Source organism: Oryctolagus cuniculus, chromosome 8, assembly GCF_051225735.1.
Source record: "Oryctolagus cuniculus isolate XC-2025 breed Fujian yellow rabbit chromosome 8, ASM5122573v1, whole genome shotgun sequence".
Classification (NCBI taxonomy): domain Eukaryota; kingdom Metazoa; phylum Chordata; class Mammalia; order Lagomorpha; family Leporidae; genus Oryctolagus; species Oryctolagus cuniculus.
This window is the reverse complement of record NC_142874.1, coordinates 23,929,237-23,949,959: the sequence shown is the minus strand read 5'-3', so window position 1 is coordinate 23,949,959 and position 20,723 is coordinate 23,929,237. Positions and strand designations below refer to the sequence as shown.

The 20,723-nt window shown below is 39.0% G+C and overlaps 1 protein-coding gene across 1 annotated transcript in view; it reads right to left on the bottom strand.

The window, feature by feature from the left end:
* Positions 1–19,194, bottom strand: part of LOC103346716 (annexin A10) — a 74,751-nt gene extending 55,557 nt beyond the window's left edge. The window contains exon 1 of the mRNA XM_089302166.1: positions 18,987–19,194. Coding sequence (XP_089158292.1) covers positions 18,987–19,004 — 18 coding nt within the window. The 5' untranslated portion in view covers positions 19,005–19,194. The remainder of the gene's footprint in view (positions 1–18,986) is intronic.
* Between the last annotated feature and the right edge of the window lie 1,529 nt (positions 19,195–20,723).

The following is a 20,723-nucleotide window of genomic DNA, read 5'->3' as shown; positions in this document are numbered from 1 at the left end:
CTTTGCATAAGTTGTGTCAGATCTTGACCAAGATTGTCTATGTACTGAATCTTCTTTTTAAACTATTCCATTTTATTAGTGATGTCACTTGTATTAAATGGTTGATTTAAAAATTATTTAGTGAAAATTTTGGCTGAATAAACTGGCTTTACATATGAGATAATAGAAGTTTTTAAAATTTTTTTTGCAAATACAGAGCATATATGAATTAAGTTGATTCTTTCCATCATTATATTTATCATATTGGAGAAACAATAATAAGTAAATAAGAGAGAAAAATTAGCCTGAAAAAGAAGGTTGGGGAACAGCTGTTCATAGTTGACAGAGCAGCAATTTCTCCCTTATAGGTGTGTGAACAAGCAAGTGATCTGGAAAGTGAGGGCACAGGCATGATATGCTAGTTGTATATGAGTAGAAAATAGAGTTAGGGGTGGCAGGTACAAGATTACTATGGGATGTTAAAAGTCTTGAGCAAGAGGCTGGCACCGCGGCTCACTAGGCTAATCCCCGGCCTGCGGCACCGGCACACCAGGTTCTAGTCCCGGTCAGGGTGCCGGATTCTGGCCCAGTTGCCCCTCTTCCAGGCCAGCTCTCTGCTGTGGCCAGGGAGTGCAGTGGAGGATGGCCCAAGTGCTTAGGCCCTGCACCCCATGGGAGACCAGGAGAAGCACCTGGCTCCTGGCCTCGGATCAGCACAGTGCACCAGCTGCAGTGGCCATTGTGGGGTGAACCAACGGAAATGGAAGACCTTTCTCTCTGTCTCTCACTGTCCACTCTGCCTGTCAAAAAAAAAAAAAAAAGAAAAAAGAAAAAAAGAAAAAGAAAAAAGAAAAAAAAAGAAAAGCCTTAAGCAAGATATTGATAGCTGATTTGAGTTCCAGAGGTGACGCTGGAGCAAGGGAAAGAATGAAAGGAAAAAAACTGCAGTTGGCAGGGCGACTCGTTGAGAGCCCCAGCGGACATGTAACGCGGACCTGGACCCGGCCAAACAGCGCGCGCTCCACGAGGGCAGCTGCTCCGCTGACTGCATCTAATCTGACCTGCTGGTTCTCCTGAGACACAGCTGAACGTCCCCCAGTGAAACTGAAAGAGCCACAGGCTGTTGCTTCAGGTGTGTTTTCAGAATGTAACACCGCCAAAGCAGCGCCCTGTCCATTGAAGGATCTTACATTTTTGTGGCCACAGGGCCAACTGGAAAATTGGAAGAACAAGTACACTGTTCAGCATGACAGTGAAAAATGCTATGTGCATGTGTATGCGAAGATGATTTTATTTTCCTTGCTTTGAAAATGGACAGGGTTGGAAGTAGTATCACTCCTCTAAGGCAAAGTAGGATCTAATGCCTGTCGTTTCAATTTGAATTCTTATTGATTTATTTAATTTATATAAGGTGAAGAGATTTCATGTATTTCTTATATATGGATTTAGGAGCTTAGTGAAACTTCCCACCCTATTCTCCCTCCTGCCCATGCTCCTACCCTCTCTCTTCCTTCCTTTCTTATAATTCCTTTTAATTTTCACAATGACATATTTTCAGTTAATTTTATAGTTGTAAGCTTAACTCTCTACTAAAGAATTCAACAAGTAGCAAGAAAAAAAAACACTGTTCCTTCACAGTAGAGACAAGGACTGTAAGCAATAATTCTCAAAATGTCCATTTTGCTTTATATACATTACATTTTTTATGTTATGTTATTAGTTAGGACAGATCAGGTAAACATATGGTATTTGTCTTTTGGGGACTGGCTTATTTCACTAAGTATAATGGTTTCCAGTTGCATCCATTTTGTGCAAAAGACAGGAGTTGATTCTTTGTTATGGCTGAGTAGTATTCCATAGTGTACATATACCACAATTTCTATATCTAGTCATCGGTTGGTAGACATCTGGACTGATTCCATATCATACCTGTTATGACTATAAATGTAATCCAAATACAAGTTCTGCTCCTAGTCATATATAAATTTGAGTTGTCATAAGACGTTGCTCCAGATAGGATCACTCTGACTTACTACTTGGTGATTCACCTTTCCATATGACCTGCAGGGTCCTCGGTGAAGTCTGTTGTGCTATTTTCTTTTCTTTTCTTTTTTTTTTTTTTTTTTGACAGGCAGAGTGGACACTGAGAGAGAGAGAGACAGAGAGAAAGGTCTTCCTTTACCGTTGGTTCACCCTCCAATGGCCGCCGCGTCCGGCGCGCTGCGTCCGGCGCACCGCGCTGATCCAATGGCAGGAGCCAGGAGCCAGGAGCCAGGTGCTTTTCCTGGTCTCCCATCGGGTGCAGGGCCCAAGCACCTGGGCCATCCTCCACTGCACTCCCTGGCCACAGCAGAGAGTTGGCCTGGAAGAGGGGCAACCGGGACAGAATCCGGCGCCCCGACTGGGACTAGAACCCGGTGTGCCGGCGTCGCTAGGTTGAGGATTAGCCTAGTGAGCCACGGTGCCAGCCCTGTTGTGCTATTTTCTTATCTTTAAAGGTAAATGCAAGGTGTCGGGCGCATAACAATGTCGTGAGCAGATCTAAACTACTGCTCAGCTTTCCTTACAAACGATCTGATTAATACTAAGATGCTGTTACTCCCTTTTTATTTCATCAGTAGTATATTATTTATAAATAACTGTCATGACATTTAAATATAATAAGCATAAATGCATTATTTAATAATTGATATGACATTTGAGCCTAATGAGCGCATTTAAGTACCAACTAAAATAGTGTGTAAAATTTGCAAATCATGTTTTTTGAGGTGAGGGAAACTACTATGATTTGAATAGCACCTTTATACACTTTATCTCATTTGGTGGTATCAACAAGACTGTGTCAGACAAGGTAACTTTTCCTGGTTCTCTATTATATATGAAAAATGATGCCTCAATATTTATACAAAGCTACTGGCTTAATAATTGGCCGCCCAGGATAACAGTGTTATTCTGACTTTAAACCTAGGACTCCACTGGTGTAGCTGTTAGTCTGTTGAAAATATTCTTTGTTTGCTATTATTCTCATATTTCAAAAAATTAAGGAAACTTTATATTCGTATATGAGCTAATAACCTTTTAAGCTGTTGAAAGGCCCACTACACATGAATTAATCCAGAGGTGATAAAACATATAAAGACTTAAAATTTTGAAAAGGTTAGATGTGAGGCAGCTTCAGTACAGGCTCTCAGTGAGTTCTCCTGTTTGGGAAATGCACCCGGCCCCGCGTTTCACACGTGAGGCAGAGGTTATGCTTCATTTAAAAAATGTATTGGCTGCAATGATGGACAGAGTAACAGTTAAATTTTGGTAATTTAACAAAAAATGAGATCATATGCCTAAGAGATGAAAACTCATCAAAATTCATATGGTACTTTATATTAAAATGAAAATTTCTGCCATGTCAGTATGCTTTGTTGAATGGGAAGCAGTTATGGATTGGTGCGCACACATACAAACTCACACACACATACACATGTACACATTAGGATACATGGTTTACATTCTATAAAGTGAGCATTAGAAATGTTCATTTATAAACAGTAGAAAGAAAGTGGTTAATGATCAAGAGGGTTATATAACAATTAGAAAATGAAATTGTTAATGTGCAGAGAGGTATTCACTAGAAAAAAAAACTATAAACACTTAAATTGTTCCATTTCCTTCACTAAAACTGATGCTTTTGCTTCACTCTAATACTCTCCCATCACTGATTTTTCTGTGTATGTTCATTTCACCCCCAAAGATCTCTTTAACAGATTTATAATCAAGCAAATCAGCCTTTTCTCTTTTTGCTAGATGTGCTTATACTGTTGTCAACAGAGTCCACGTGAAAGGCATCTCAACAAGGTGATGGTTTTCCAGCACCCTTGATCTTTGAAGAGGCTCTCTTCTTTCTTTTTCTTTTGTGACTTGGGGGATGCTCCCTCTCAAAACTCCATAAAAGTGTCAATGCTTAAATGTGACTAGCTTCAGTTCCTCCACCTCATGGGAAATACATCTGCAAATAACAGCCACTTCTATGCACAATGCATCTTTGTTCTGTGTGGTTGGCCATATTCTGACTAGGAGAGGAAGGGTAGGAAAAAAGCATGCATCTAATCAAGTGAGAGAAAGTTGGAGGGAACAGCATGTGACCAGGAATGGTCTGTGCTTGCCCGCTTCCAGCGCTGTGATAAACAAGGGGCTGGCAGGGAAGACTCCTCCTCCTCTCCTTTCTGCCCCTTCTCTCCAGATGAGGAGCACATCTCACTAGCACACGGCAGGCCTGATTTCAATTCATTTTTGTTCCTCGCTGGACATTGTAGAAAGTCACCTAGAGTCTGCCGCTTCATACTTTGTGAGTTAATTATTTATTGATATGTTGCAAGCTTGAGTTATTATGAGATGCATTCAAGTCCTGGCTCCACTCCCGATTCCAGCTTCCTGCTCATGCCTACCCTGGGAGACAGCAGGTGATGAATCAAGTACTGGAATCCCTGCTACCCATGGGGAAGACCCAGATTGAGTTTCTGGCTTCTGGCTTTGTCCTGTTCCAGTCCCAGCTGTTGTGGGCATTTGAAGAGTGAAGCAGTGGATGAGAGTTCCACCTTTATTGTCTCTGTTTTTCATATATATATATGTGTGTGTGTGTGTGTGTGTATATATATATATATATATATAATATCTGTCTGCAAACTTGGAATCTGGAACAAACCCAGTTGGGGATCTCATTGCCCACAACAGTAGAACTGAATGCATTCATCTCCCTGCTCCCCTGCCGCAGCCTGCCCTAAATTGGGAACAAGGCAAGAATGGCCCCTCTCAGAACTTCCTTAGTGTCTTCCTGAAAATCCTAAGCAGTGAAACAGGAGAATCAAAAGAATTAGAAAGCATACATATTGGAAAAGAAGAAGCAAAATCATGCTGACAGTAATTAAAGAAGGCCCGTAGAAATGAAGCCATATTATTTCTATGCCTGGAAGGCTTTATATTGTTATGATGTCGAGTCTCCATAAATTGGTTGATGGTTTCTGCAAAATTGCAGTCACAATTCCACTTTGTAGATCTTGATAATTTTATCTTAGTTTTTTTTTTTTTGTGGAAATATAAAGTACTTTGAATAGCTGAAACAAATTTTAAGAAGGAAAAAACTAAAGGAATAATGCTAATTGATCTTAAGAAGGATTATAAAGCCATGATGCTAACAAAAGTGTGGTATTGGTTGGAAATCTATAAAAATAGATTGGCGGAACAGAATAGGAAATTCACAATGGACTCATATACAGATAAGAAATTTTTGGCAAAGTTTGCAATGACAATTCAATGGAGAAATAATAGTTTCCCCCCAACTTACACTAGAATAGTTGTCATCACATTCAAAAATTAAGCTCGACAGTATCTTATACCTTACACAAAATTTAACGTAGCTATCATTGACCATATAAGTAGAAATGCAAGTTTAGAACTTCTAGAAGAAAATATAGGAGAAATTCTGATATGTGTGATTTGGGCTAGACAAAGAATGTTTAGACATAACAACAAAATATGAGGTATAAGGCAAAATAAATAAATTGGGCTTTGTAAAAATTAGAAACTTCTGCTCAGTTCTGCTAAGGTAATGAAAAGTTACAGAATGGGAATAAATATTTGTAAATTACATTTCTTGTGGACAAATTCATCTAGAATATGTAAAAGACAATAATTATTAAAAATTTCAAGCTTTATAGACACATCTCCCAAAAAGGTATGACAAATGAGCATATAAAAAAGATGACCAATTTCATTATCCATAAATAAATGTGAAGTGAAACTACAATGATATACTACTTTAATACATTGGTTGTAAGAATATAAAATTATACAGCCACTTTAGAAAAATTGTTGGTTTCTTTTTTTTTTAAAGATTTATTTATTTGAAAGGCATAGTGACAGAGGGAGGTTGCTGGTTTCTTATAAGCATACTGTTGCCTTAGTATGAGTATGTTACTGTTAAGTATTTACTCAAAAGAAAAGGAAGCTTCTCTTTATTCAGAATTTTTCTTATGAATATTTATAGGAGCTTTATTCTTGATCACTAAAATCAGGAAACAACCAAGATATCTTTCAGACAAAATAGATAAATTATATTACATCCATAGAACAGATAACTGCTTAACAATAAAAAGAATTATGGGCTAATACAGCAACATGGGTAAGTGTTAAATGCATTCTACTAAGTTAAAGAAGCCCAATTCAAAAGTTTTCGTTGTCTCTGATTTCATTTAGATGACATTCTGGAAAAGCTGGCCCTACAGGAAATGAAAATAGTTCAACATTTGCTAGAGTTTAGAGTCTGGGCACAGTAGGTGAGTGCAAATGTGGGATGTGAAAGAGTTTCTGGATGATGAAAGTCTTCTATAAGAGAATGTATTGGACACATGACTCAAAATTCAAAATTGTATACTACAGGTAATCTATTTTATTACTAGGAACTTTAACAAAATCATCTTGAATGTGAGGGGAACCCAACAGGGCATGAAGTTTGAAGCAAATTATACTATGCTAGAAAATTACATATTGAAAATGAATATCATAACCACAATAAAGTAATTGAAGGTAAAGGACAGGTTGTAGTATTTTGGTAGACGATTGTAAAATTAGAAAAGAAAAGCATCCAGAAAATGTGCTCTTCTGGGTGAAGGTGTTTCTCATGGGGCAATATCTTAGTGAATTTTAAACTACTTGAATGGTAGCATTGAAAAAATAAGAAGGTGTATTTCACATATTGATAGTTATGGTTTTATTATTCAAGAGAGAAGTTATAAATAATGAGGAAGTTGCTGGAATTGTGATGTCCATTAGGTCAGAGTTATTGGAATGAAGCTAGAGGATAGTGATAGAAAGATATAGTTACATACATTTATATGACAAGAAATACATATAGATGGGTAAAGATAATTGGGTTAGTGTATAAAAAAAATTACTTTGCTTTGTACTCTGAAGGGACTTAGGAGCAATGACATCCCAGTAACAAGGAGTATACCTAACATTCAAATCTTGATCTTAACTTTCATTCGAAGGAATCAGAGATCCTTTAAGAAGCAGTTAATTCCAGGGTTGGGATAGGAAAAAATACTGGATGAGACTAGTGTATCTTGTTCCAGCTCAAAGTTAGGAAAAGCTTACACTAAAGGCAATGCTAAAAATAAGAGTCAAGGTGGAAGTGTTCCCAGTGGCCAAAGATAGAAACTTTTGAGCTACTCAACTATTAATCATGATAATGGATTATAAATCAAGAATGAAATACATACCCTCTTGTCTTTGCTGTACGGATAAATGTATCAGTAAAATGGTTTAAAAAGACATCTCTTCCAAAAAGAATAATTTTTGGAAATCAGTAAGAGAAAATTTAGAAAGAATAACAGAATTAGAAAAATATCATCATACAACACCACAGGAATAATCCTGCAGGTAAAATCCACTGTAGATATTCAAATCGTGATAGAAAATTTAAAGAGCAACAGGATGACTGGATGTCCTCAGAGTGTTTGCACTCAGTAAATATTTGTTAATTGCAAAGAGAGTCATAGCATCTTCACGGTGAAGAAATCTGCAAAACACAAGTGAGCTAAGTGCATGGTGACTAAGTGACTCTCACCCTCACCAGGAATGACATGTCCACATCATGTCTCCTCTCCTAGGGTGCACGTTAGAGGGGTACATTGCACACATGTTGTCCCTCCTAACAAGATCCATTCTGAACCTATTCAAGAAAAATATACAGTTCCGTATTGAGGGACATTCTACATACAATTGATGTGATTCTTCATCAGTCTCAAGATCTTAAATAAAGACTAAGCAACCATCACCGATTAGAAGAGATTAAAAGACTTGGAAAATAAATGCAGTGTAGAATCCTACATTAGTTCTTGGAAGAGGAAAACAAAAGAATACTTCCAGAAAACCTGGTATAATCCCAATAGTGATTCAGGAATAGCGTTATGATTAGTATCCTTGTGATAACTTCAGTATTATCTTATAAAATGTAAACTGGGAAAGCTGGGGAAAAAGCCAGTGGGAATTTGACTTATTTTTGTAACATGTCTGTAATCTTTTTTTTTTTTTTTTTTTTTGACAGGCAGAGTGGACAGTGAGAGAGAGAGACAGAGAGAAAGGTCTTCCTTTGCCGTTGGTTCACCCTCTGGCCATGCATGTTGGAGACCTGGATGGAGTTCCTGGCTCCTGGCTTCAGCTCAGTCCAGCCCCAGTGGTTGTGGACATTTGAGTTCACACCCAGGCCCACTGGTTAGGGCCATTTTGGGAGTGAACCAGTGGATATAAGATTTCTCCTTCTCTCTTTTTCTCTTTGTCTCTTTCTCTCTTTGTCATTTTGCTTTTCAAACAAGCAAATATGTTTAAAAAGTTAAAAATGTGTTATTTATAGGTGCAAATCAAGTCTCATGAAACCAAACATTGGAAACTTTAAATCAGAAATTATTACATTGGCTTCCATTTAGCTCTAAGCAGTAAACAGGATACCACAAGAAACAAAGCTGGAGGGTTAAGATACAGGTTCAAACATGAGACTAATAAGGGGGTGTAACAGCAAACACATCCCCTTTGTGGTTTTTTTTTTAAGATTTATTTATTTATTTGGAAGAGTTACAGAGGGAAAGAGGGGAGGGGAGAGAGAGAGACAGAGAGAGATGTCATCTATCTGCTGGTTCACTCCCTCAAACATCCACAAGGAACCAGTGTGCTTGTGTGGGGTGCCAGGGTTGCAGGCCATGGTTTTATCCACTTTGCCACAACGCCAGTGCCTCCCATAAGTTCTTTTTTTTTTTTTTTTTTTTTGACAGGCAGAGTTAGACAGTGAGAGAGAGAGACAGAAAGTTCTTCCTTCCATTGGTTCACTCCCCAAATGGCCTCCATGGCCGGCGCGCTGCGCTGATCCGAAGCTAGGAGCCAGGTGCTTCCTCCTGGTCTCCCATGCAGGTGCAGGGCCCAAGCACTTGGGCCATCCTCCGCTGCTTTTCCAGGCCACAGCAAAGAGCTGGACTGGAAGAGGAGCAACCAAGACAGAATCCGGCGCCTCAACCGGTACTAGAACCCAGGGTGCGGGTGCCACAGGCGGAGGATTAGCCTAGTGAGCCGCAGTGCCGGCCCTCCCATAAGTTTTTAACTGTACTTGGAAGAGCACCTGTTACAAGGGGGAAAAGCAAAGCTCTCAGAGCTACAAATGAGTTAAACTGTAGGGGTCTTAAAAAGGGACGGCGTTTGTGAGTAGAGGTTCACGGTCATGATGGCTTTGTGGAGTGGGTCTCACACGTTGACACACTCAAGTGTTACAAGGTCTCACCAAGCATGTGATCCTGTAGGACAGTCTTCTGTCCCACTCTGAGCCAAGAAGTTTCTTGCAAATCCAAATGGGGTACGAGGAAAATAAACTGCCACATAGCTGAGGAGCTGAGGACCTTGGATTTATCCTTTCTACCTGTCTGTCTAAACCACAGAGAAAAAGAATCTCAAGTGGGAAGTGAAATTGACACTTTAGATGTGTTGACTTTGAACAGCCCTTGTCTCGACTGTTGACGAACAGTTTTTTTCCATACTATTTGTTGAACTGTTTACATTTTCATGCATATAAAGAGTCTTCAAAACATTTGTGAAAATTGCAAATTACCAAAAAAAACTATGTATGGATTGCGAATGTTTTTGTACTGAATAAACATATCTTCTAATTCCATTTTCCTGTGAACTTTTATGAAGTATTTCACATATAAGAAAAAGACCATGTTCATCAAATCACGAAATTAGAAGTCCTTCAGGATCTTGAGGGAAAATCCGGCATAGTCACAGTCATCCTGGCATTCACAATACTCAGAATCAAATAAGACCAGAACTGTAGAGGCGTGAGATGCTGAAGATGTTCTACTGGCTGTCTAAGCTGTGACAGGTTCAGTTGTGACTCCCCATTTCAAAGCTAGTAATTCACACTTCACTAAGCATTGGAGTCGAACCCTTTTTGCTGAGAAGAGATTACTCTATCGGCTGTGAATATTTACTCTTCTATGTCTGAGCTGCATGCCTGATTAAACACCAGAAGTCAGAACAGCAGGTGAGGAAAGGTACACAAAAGGTGTGCCTGCCCCCAGGCACGAATGCCTCTACCTTTTACCACCTGTGTCTGTTTCCCTACTTACCCTTTATAACAATGATATTTTGAGCCTGGTATCTAAGTGATTGCCCCAGGAGCATGAATGAATATTCAAAATCTCTGAAAAACTGAATGATAATTCAAGAAGATGCAGTTGTGACCGGGTGACCACAGAAGAATGATGCAGCTTTAATTACAGTATGATCTATGTGTCTTTAAAAACCATTAGTAGCAGATATGTGTCTGCTAGGGTTAACATGCTTTCTTTTTTATAATTTGAAAAATATTATTACATTGCTTTTAATTCTGGCCTATTTAAAAATAAAATAGCACAAATGTTTCAATGAAAGGCTAGCATGATAAAATATACTGAGGCACCCTGTTACTTTATTATCTATTGCCACACAATAAAGAGGAAAAGTCAATCCACTGTAGTTGTGAGTGAAGTTGATCCAACTTTATCCATAATAGGAGTGCAGAGAACACATTATCTTGTCTACAAATTACTTTTATGTTTTGTACATGAGACTTGTCATGGACTGTTAATTTTTTTCTGGGTCCATCTGGTACAATTACCCGAATGTCTGAGGACATAAATAAAAGAGTAATTGAGAAAGAATGTATTCAAAGCTATGTGTTGTGCTTACGTGTGAAGCTGGTCAAGAAAATGGGCCCTAAGAAGCACTTTGTACTCCTCCTGGGATGAAAAATACTATAATCTATCAGCAAAGCTTTATGAATCATTGGAGATTATTCAGAAGGGACTGAGACTGGGAGACTGACAGCACAAACCCTAAAAAACCTTTAAAAATTCAGTAATGCCTTCCTTTTAGATGATTCAGGCTGAGCTACTTCTGACTGCAAAGAATTTCTGCTGATGGAAGAATTCCACAGGAGAGAGAAGTTCTGTTGGCCAAGGAGGGTGACCTCCAGAATGAGACATCCTGAGTAACTCTGTAAATGGATTCTTTTCTGCATTTTCCACGCCACCTAATTACAGAAACACATGACTTGTTAAAAAAAGTGTGACTCATTGCTCAAACACAATTTCTCTTATCTTATGATTTAATGAAAGATGTATAGTTTTTGAACTTGATAAACTGATCATTTAATGACTTCCTTTCTATAGGGTTTGTTAAATGCATTGACTAATTAGGATAAATAATATAAAAATACACGTAACTACCATTTCTTTATTCATTGAGGATTTTAAAACTCCCATGCTGTTTAAATTCAAAGAGAATTCTAGGTTGACATTTATGATTATTTGAAAGAATATAATGTATTAATGTTACTGATAGAGGTGAAACAACAAAAACAGTTTTCCAGATAGTTTTATAATCATCTAGAAAATTCTAGCATTCCAAAGAAACTAGTAAGTCTAGAGAGATGTCTTATCATCTACAATATCTCTGATCTGCATTCTGAAAGCACGTGGGAAAATACACAATTCTCCTAATTTATTTCTTACTACTGTTCTTGCTATTTCTCAAAGAAATGGTCTTGTCAAAACCTCCTCTTGGGTGATTTTACTTCCTAGTCCATTACTTTATCCAACTTCAAATTTATGATGGTTCCTGTACATCAGTGGAAGGCGGGTCTCAAGAGGGCACCATTTTTGACAGTCATCTTCACAGCTGCATTCCCAGTGCTTTAAGGGCAGCAAAGCGTGAATCAGCAAGACCAGGCAGAAGCTACTGCATAAATTCGGTGGGTGATGACTATGTAAGGTGTGAGAGAAAAAGGAGAGTCAGGGAAGCTGTGCACTATTGTCTTCCATCCTCCCCCCAACCCTACTAATAAGAATGAAGTTTCCACTCACAGAGTATGTAAGTACTTAGTTAAAGGCATCTGGGCGTCAGGAACAAGTGCCAGGTTCAGATACAGATTCAACAAAGATTATAATTAAAACCATTATACCAGATGCTGTGACCCAAAGAGTGAGTGTGAGCTGGGAGGAGATGAGTTTCAAAATTGTAGTTCTGTATCTAGTAGTTTATGTGTCCAGTAAGATGAGCAGTGAGATTTGGGTATGGAATTCTGCCATGTGGAGATCACCACCTACCATAGTAAGAGGACTTTAGGGATTTAGGGAGAGAACTGGAGGAAACAAATTGGATATAATGAATGCAATACACTTTTGAGGGTTTTTTTTTTTTTTGCCAAAAAAAAGCAAAACTGGCAGTACATTGATGAAGGAAGTGAGTTTATAAAAATTTTTACCATGTTAGAGTCTATTTACAAATAAAGATGATGCTGAGTTTAAGAGAAAATAAATTTACATTCATGAACTTTTGATATTCAAATTTATTCATGAAATTTGGGATAATTATAGAATAAATTTATAATCAATTTATTCAAATTTATTTGTGAAATTTGGGATAATTATACAACCACTCACACACATGCACACACACACGTATGTATAGTCATTTGTAATCAGTGGAAATTTTGCCCCCTCTCTGAAGAGCAGTTGTCCTGGGCTGTGAAGCCGAAGTTAGAGTTGAATTCAAGTTTTGGCACTGGTGCTTCATAAAACTGAATAACACCTCACTTTTAGGGGCTGTTTTCTAAGCCCCTATTTCTGTTCTTAGTGATTTATCTGCCAATTAATTCTCAAGAGACCCTCAAATGGCAGGAGCTGTTATCACACCCTCTTAATAGGTAGGAAAATTGAGATGCAGAAAGATTAAGTCGCTTGTGCTTGGTCAGGTGGATCCTGCATGCTGAGTGTAGGGCTGACTGTCTGGGTCACCTCTGCTCCACAGTCATGCTGCCCAGATCCTACATTAAAAGCCGTAGTGGTCATTGTAATGGGAGTTTTGAAAAGATTCCAGACCAGAGCATGCCCATATGTCATTTCAGTGAAGAGCAAACACCTTTCATTTTCCAGTCCAATACTAGTTAAGCGTCACAAAGCTTCCGTAAAGGTTGAAGCCATGGCCAGTGTGATTCATCACTTCTGTTGAATCAGTGTGTAAAGTTCAGAAAATGTGGTCTTGTGATAGTGAAAAGCAGTCCGAAGAGTGAATAATAACCTTTTAATAATGTTTGTTCAGTAAGTCATATTGCAGATAAACAATCAAAGTTAGATTTCTTGGATGGAACTTTTCCTCCCAGGAATACTTGGCCATAGAAAAAGTCTGCTTGGAAAATAATCCGGCTTTCTCAGCAGCCTCTGTGCCCAGGCGAGTTTCCTCTCAGCCTACAATCACTGCGGGGTAGTACTAGAGGTCTTGAAAAAGTTCATGGAAAATGGGCATTATGAAAAAAAAAAAAAACCCTATGCATGGATTTCAAAATTATTTTTGCAATAAAATAAATATATCTTTTAATTCTTTTTGCCATGAACTTTTTGAATTGCTCTCATATGCCCTGAATTTGTTTCTTTCCTTAAAGAATTGTTTGTTTAGGGGCCGGCTCTGCGGCACAGTAGATGAAGCCTCTGCCTACAGTGCTGGAATCCCACTTAGGCGCTGGTTCGAGTCCCAGCTGCTTCTCTCCCAATCCAGCTCTCAGCTAATGGCCTGGGGAAGCAGTAGACTATGGCCCAAGTGGGAGGCCTAGAAGAAGCTCCTGGCTCCTGGCTTTGGTCAGTCCAGCTCTGACTGTTGAGGCCATTTGGGGAGTGAACCAACGGATGGAAGACTTCTCTGTCTCTCCCTCTCTGTTGGTAACTCTGCCTCTCAAATAAATAAATAAATCTATAAAAATTGTTTACTTAAGATTGAGACAAAAGGAGAGCAGGAGTGAGAGCAAGAGAAAACTCCAGTGCCCTGGCTCACTCTGCAAATGCCTTCAAGTGTCTGGGACAGGGCTTAAGTTGTGAGTGGTGAGTCCAATCCAGGTCTCCCATGTGGATGGAAGGAATCCTATGATTTGACCCATCACTGCTGCCTGCCAAGGTCTACACCAGCAAGAAGCTGGGTTAAGGAGCCAGAACACTGTACTGAACCCAGGTGTGCCAGTGTAGGACCTGGGAGTCTCCTGCAGCAGGCCAAATGCCTGCCCTGTTTCTGATTCATGGAGTGTTTTTCCATCACTACATGAAATTAAAATTCATTGTTGAAAACCAAGGCATGTATCCATCCTAATTGGGCCTAAATGTCTTGAGCCATTCTGGGGGCAAACTCATGAGTAGGAGCATCTTTGTAAAGATACTGCTGCTAATATGACATCTCTGATTTGTGTTCACAAAGAATCTACTCTGCTTCCAACATGAAGCTGGAAATTACGTAGCGTGAAAATATTTAGGTGTTTCTCTCTCTCTGTCTAGTGCTTGACATGGATGGTTTTGGAGTTTGACAAAATTCTATATCTGCCACTTTCTGGCTTTTTGCCATTGGGAAGAGTATTTAACCCCTTCAAGTCTCAGGGTTTTCATCTGGAAAATGGGGATGACAGTACTTTCTCGGAAGGCTTTGAATACTAAAAATTATACAGGTAGAAGCACCGAGTAGAATTTCTAGAACCTCCTAAAAAAACTTCAAAACCTTTGTGTGTTAAATGGTCTTCTTGCACAACAATTTTCTGTGAGTATCATGTTACTAAGGCAGGCAAAACCCCAGTTGTCTAGTGAGCGCTCAAGAAATCCTAGTAATGATTTTTCCTCATGTAAAACATAATGCAATTTCAGGTGTGGAATATGGTCAAAACGTTAGCTTGCTTTTAACACTACTATGACTATCATTTTTCTGTCGGTTAGTGAATAAGAGAGCAGGCCTTGTGGCACAGCAGGTGAAGCCACTGTGTGGGACATCCCCCTCCCATGTTGGAGAGCCAGTTCCAGTCTGGGCTGCGCTGTTTCCCATCCGGCTTCCTGCTAATTCACATTCTGGGAGGCAGCAGATGATGGCTCATGTACTTGAGCCTCTGCTATCCACATGGGAGACCTGGGTGGAGTTCAGGTCTCCTGGCTCTGGCCTGGGCCAGCCCCAGCTGTTGCAGGCTTTTGGTGAGTGAACCAACAGATGGAAGAGTCTTTCTCTCTCTTTGTCTCTGCCCCACCCAACCTCCATCATTCTTCTCTTTTAAATGATAAATAAATAGAGGACTTTTGTCCTAAATTGTATAACACAGGCATAAAGGTAATTTAATATGTAAAAATTGGCAGAAGTAGGAAAAGGCACAAAAGAATAGAGGAGTAAATAGTATTAAAGTTGATTTAGAGGATAAAATGATTTCATTACATTAATAATTGTACAGTAAGTAAAATGCTAATATTCCAAAAAGAGGGTCTCTGTTGATAATGAAACAGGACAAAATTAGTTAAAATTTCTCTAGAAGAAACACATAATATTGCTAATGAGGCAGTGTGTTTTAGTAAAATACAGTCTGAATTCTAGGGACCTATGGATGCCTGGATTTGGATGTTGGCTTGGGCCAGTTTCTTTCTTTTTTTTTTTAACACACTTTAATGACATCTTCTCCTTTCTAAGATGGAAAGATGGATATTGCAATAACATCTTCCTGAAATGTAATTTATATCTGACTAATTAATGAACCAAAATAGTTCCATGTTTGCAGAAATCATTTAAAATCTTGCTTTTCATAAGATGGTTTTACATTCCAGCAAATAAAGTAAGTCCTTATATATAATAATAAATGTATATTTCATGGGGCCAGCACTGTGGCGTAGTGGGTGAAGCTGCCACCTGCAGTCCCAGCATCCCACATGGGCGGTGGTTCGAGTCCTGGCTGCTCCGCTTCCTGTCCGGCTCTCTGCTGTGGCCTGGGAAAGCAGTAGAAGATGTCCCAAGCCCTTGGGCCTCTGTACCCACGTGGGAGATCTGGAGGAGGATCCTGGCTTCAGATCGGCACAGCTCTGGCCATTGTGGCCAGTTGGAGAGCGAGCCGGTAGGTGGAAGACCTCTCTCTCTCTCTGCCTCTCCTTCTCTGTGTAACTCTGACTTGCAAGTAAAATAAATAAATCTATAAAAAATAATAAATATATTTCTTAAGTAAATAATAATCTATAAATAATTTGTATTTATATAGAATGTATAATAATAAAGTAAATTTACCTTCTTTTTGAAGATTTATTTTATTTATTTGAAATGCAGAGTGATAGAATGAGAGGGAGAGACAGAGAAAGAGAGATCTTCCATCTACAGGTTCACTCCCCCAAAATGGCTGCACCAGCTGGGCCCAGGCCAGGCTGAAGCCAGGACCTGGAACTCCATATGTGTCTCCCACGTGGATGGTAGGACACTAGGCATTTGGACCATCTTCTGCTGTTTCTCCCAGGCACGTAGCAGGCAGCTGGATTGGCAGCAGAGCAGCTGGGACTTGAACGAGTGCTGATATGGGATGCCAGCAGAGAAAGCGGCGGCTTAACCTGCTGCACCACAGCTCTGGCCTCTCTATTTACCTTCTTAATGTCAGAAGCTCCCTTAAACTTCCTTAATCATTGGTGACCATCTGACCCCATCACTGCAGAAAGTAATTCTAAATATTAGTTATGCATATTTCTAACAGAAATGTAACAACTTTCTGTGGTTCTCACCTCTTGATTATATTGAAATTTTCTGTATTTTGCAACAGACAGTAAAGAAATACCGGGTGACTCTCAGAAGTGGTAGCGTTTATATCAAGTGTGTACATTCAGATGTCATGTATACTGAGTTAGAACAGCTCAGCAGGGGTCTAACAAACAACACAGCTAGTGGTTATCTGCTGTGAGACATTTCTCTCCAGCGAGGAGTTGTCTCTTGCTGAGAACACCAGATCCCAAATGGAGATGAAATAGATGAACATGGCCTTAGACACAGATCTCCTTAATACCAAACTCCAATCACTTAGACCTTATGTTTTAGATAGAAAATGCTTTATAATTAATTATATTGATGATGTGAGACTGTTGTACCATACACAGTTGCTGAGACAATACACAAAACGTAATATTTATGCAAATATAGACAGCCAAGAAGACTTAAATTTTTAGGAATGCTCAAATCCAACTCTTCAATCCTCAGTTTCCTGTATGTGTTCTAGAATAATAGCAAATCATTACAACTGTTAAAAAATTTTATATCATAATCTGTAATAATCCTGGAAATATAATTTAAAAATTCTTTAAGTATTTATTTTAATACATAGACATAAATAGTAATATTAGGCTATCCAGCACACAGAATAATATGAATTTGCCCTAAATTATTTTACTTGAATAAATGGAAACAGAAAACTATACGCGTTTACAAATTTCATCATTTACTACACTGACATTTCTTTGTAGTAAAATACAACTGTCTTGTAATTAATAAAACAAAAATGGGAACTTTCCACTGCAAAATGAGATCTAGCAATCTGAAGATGAAATTAGTATTGCTAAAACAGTGGAAATGTAGCCACTTTTGAAGCCTTCATTTCAACATTTAATTTGAAGCAAAATAAATAAATAAAATTTTGTAAGAATTAATACTTTGTGAACGAGTGAATTGTATAATACACATACACACACATAATTTTTTTGCCAAAGCTTAATTAAATAATAATGTGTTTTTTTTATATAAAAATTTCCTGGAGGGGCCAGCACTGTGTCATAGTAGGCTAAGTAGGCATCCCATATGACTGCCTATTTGGTCCAGGCTACTGCTCTTCCAATCCAGCTCTGTGCTTATGGCCTGGGAAAGCACTAGAAGATGGGCTAAGTTATTGGGCTCCTGCACCCACGTGGGAGACCTGGAAGAAGCTCCTGGCTCCTGGCTTCAGATTGGCTCAGCTCTGGTGCTGTGGCCATTTAGGGGAGAACCAGAGGATGGAAGACTTGTCTCTCTATTTCGCCCTCTCTGTCTGTAACTCTACCTCGCAAATAAAGAAATAAATCTTTAAAAAAAAGTTTCCTGCAAAGCCTTTTTCTATAATATAGATTAAAAATCAACATATAGATTTATATTTAGTTTTTGAGATCATATTAAAAGGATACATTTTCAGGTAATATATATTTAGATAAGTCTTTTTCAATTCTTAACAAGTTTGCACACTGTTAGAGTAGTTGTATGAACTGATTTAGGAAAGGGGAAATATGAAATTATTAAACTGAGGTAACCATCACTCATATTCAATAGGTGATTATTCAAACTCAACCCAGATAATTAATCTTAAGAGAACTTTGGGTTAAAATAAAAAATATGAGAATTAGTCTAATTTCTTAATTTTTGTTAAAATGTTCTAAATAAAAATATCCTTATTTATGGGGTACTATGTGATGTTTCTATATTTGTCTACATTGTGTAATGTCAAATTAGGATAAATATGTCATCTCAAACATTTAATATTTCTTTATGATCAAAAAATCAAAAATTTTGTTAGTTTTTTGTTTTGTTTTGTTTTTTGACAGGCAGAGTGGACAGTGAGAGAGAGAGACAGAGAGAAAGGTCTTCTTTTGCCATTGGTTCACCCTCCAATGGCCGCTGCGGCCGGCGCACTGTGCCGATCCGATGGCAGGAACCAGGTACTTATCCTGGTCTCCCATGGGGTGCAGGACCCAAGTACTTGGGGCATCCTCCACTGCACTCCCTGGCCACAGCAGAGAGCTGGCCTGAAAGAGGGGCAACCGGGTTGGCTAGTTTTTTTGAAATAATAATCTTATATAGCGAAATTAAACTGGAGACAAAAATCTTAAAACCTTTGTTTGAAATCTGAGTCAAGCTAAGTAGGAGAGTACACACAACCAAATTGCTTCCATGGGATAATATACTAGTACAGAACTGAAATTTAGTAATAGTAACTCCATTTAATCATCACATTAAATACCTCCTGATTAAAAAGTTAATGAAAACGTCAATATTTTCTGTAGAAAATATCAAGTAACACAAGTGAAATTTTATAGGTAAAGATCAGATCTTGAAAGATTAGAAATTTTTACAGAAATAACCAGTATACTTACATAGTCCCCACAAAACATTTTGATGACAGTGGCTAATTTCAAGGCAGATAACAGGACTCAGCAAGTGTTCAGTTGCGTAGACAAGTCTCACTGTGAAGCCAGAAAGAACTGAGGGTCAGGACTCCCTCTGATTTATATATGTCAGGCAAGACAATGGAGGCATGGCTACGGATAGAGCGTGACTCAAGATAACAGTGCTCTGGTCAGCCATCAGTTGTGAGCAGGCAGAATTGCACAAAATAAATAGAACCATTAGCCTAATCCCTGGTTGTGTGTTGATTTAAGAAATACAAATTAGCCAAACAGTGAAGGAAGGGTAACCCTTGGAGAAAGCCGATGACTCATGGAAAGGCAAGCTGATTAACCACAAAGTTAATGATTTATTTTCTGCTCGGTCGTTGTTAACACCCAGACTCTTTTAGGGGTTCTGGCCCTCCATTCATATTATAGCTTGCTGGATATCATGTGCATCTATACTATTTTTTCCCCTAAATATTTATTTTTACTAATTTGAAAGAGTTACAGAGAGAGGTAGAGACCGAGAGAGAGGTCTTCAATCTGCTGGTTCACTCCCCAGATGGCCGCAATGGCTGGAGTATCTGAAGCCAGGAGCCAGGAGCTTCTTCTGGGTCTCCCACATGGGTGCAGGGGCCCAAGGACTTGGGCCATCTTCTGCTGCTTTCCCAGGCCATAGAAGAGAGCTGGATCAGAAGAGGAGCAGCCGAGACTAGAACTGGCCCCCATATGGGATGCTGGAGCTTCAGGCCACGGCTGGCTTTAACCCACTGTGCCATAGCGCTGGCCCCTCTGTACTATTTTTTTTTATTTTATTTTTATTTGATAAGACACTTTACTGTTCTTTTATAAAGATTTATATGTTTATTTGAAGGGCAGAGTTACAGAGAATCAGAGAGAGAGAGAGAGAGGTCCTCCATCTACTGGTCCACTCCCCAAATGGTCTCAATAACAGGAGTTGGGCTGATCTGAAGTCAGGAGCCAGGAGCCTCTTCTGAGTCTGCCACCCTGGCACAGGGGCCCAAGCCCTTGGGCCATCTTCCACTGCTTACCTAGACCATAGCAGAGAGCTGAATCGGAAGAGGAGCAGCCGGGACTCAAACTGGTGTCCATATGAGATGCTGACACCACAGGCGGAGGCTTAGCCTCCTGGCCCCTAGCTTCAGATCAGTGTATCTCTGGCCGTTGCAGCCATTTGGGGAATGAACCAGCAGACAGAAGACCTCCCTCTGCCTCTGCCTCTCTGTGACTCTGCCCTTCAAACAAAATAAACAAACCTTTTTTTTTTTTATCTTTTATTTAATGAATATAAATTTCCAAAGTACGACTCATGGGTTACAATGGCTTCACCCCCCATACCGTCCCTCCCACCCACAACCCTCCCCTTTCCCACTCCCTCTCCCCTTCCATTCACATCAAGATTCATTTTCGATTATCTTAATATACAGAAGATCAGCTTAGTATACCTTAAGTAAGGATTTCAACAGTTTGCTCCCACACAGAAACATAAAGTGAAAAATAATAGATGATTTTTTTAAAATGATGATGAAATCAGATCAGACCTATTGTCATGTTTAATCCCAGTGAGAGTCAAGTTGGGAATTGATAATTTCTTTTTTTTTTCTTTTTTTTACAGAAGATCAGTTTAGTGTACATTAAGTAAAGATTTCAATCGTTTGCACCCCCATTGAAACACAAAGTGAAATATACTGTTTGAGTACT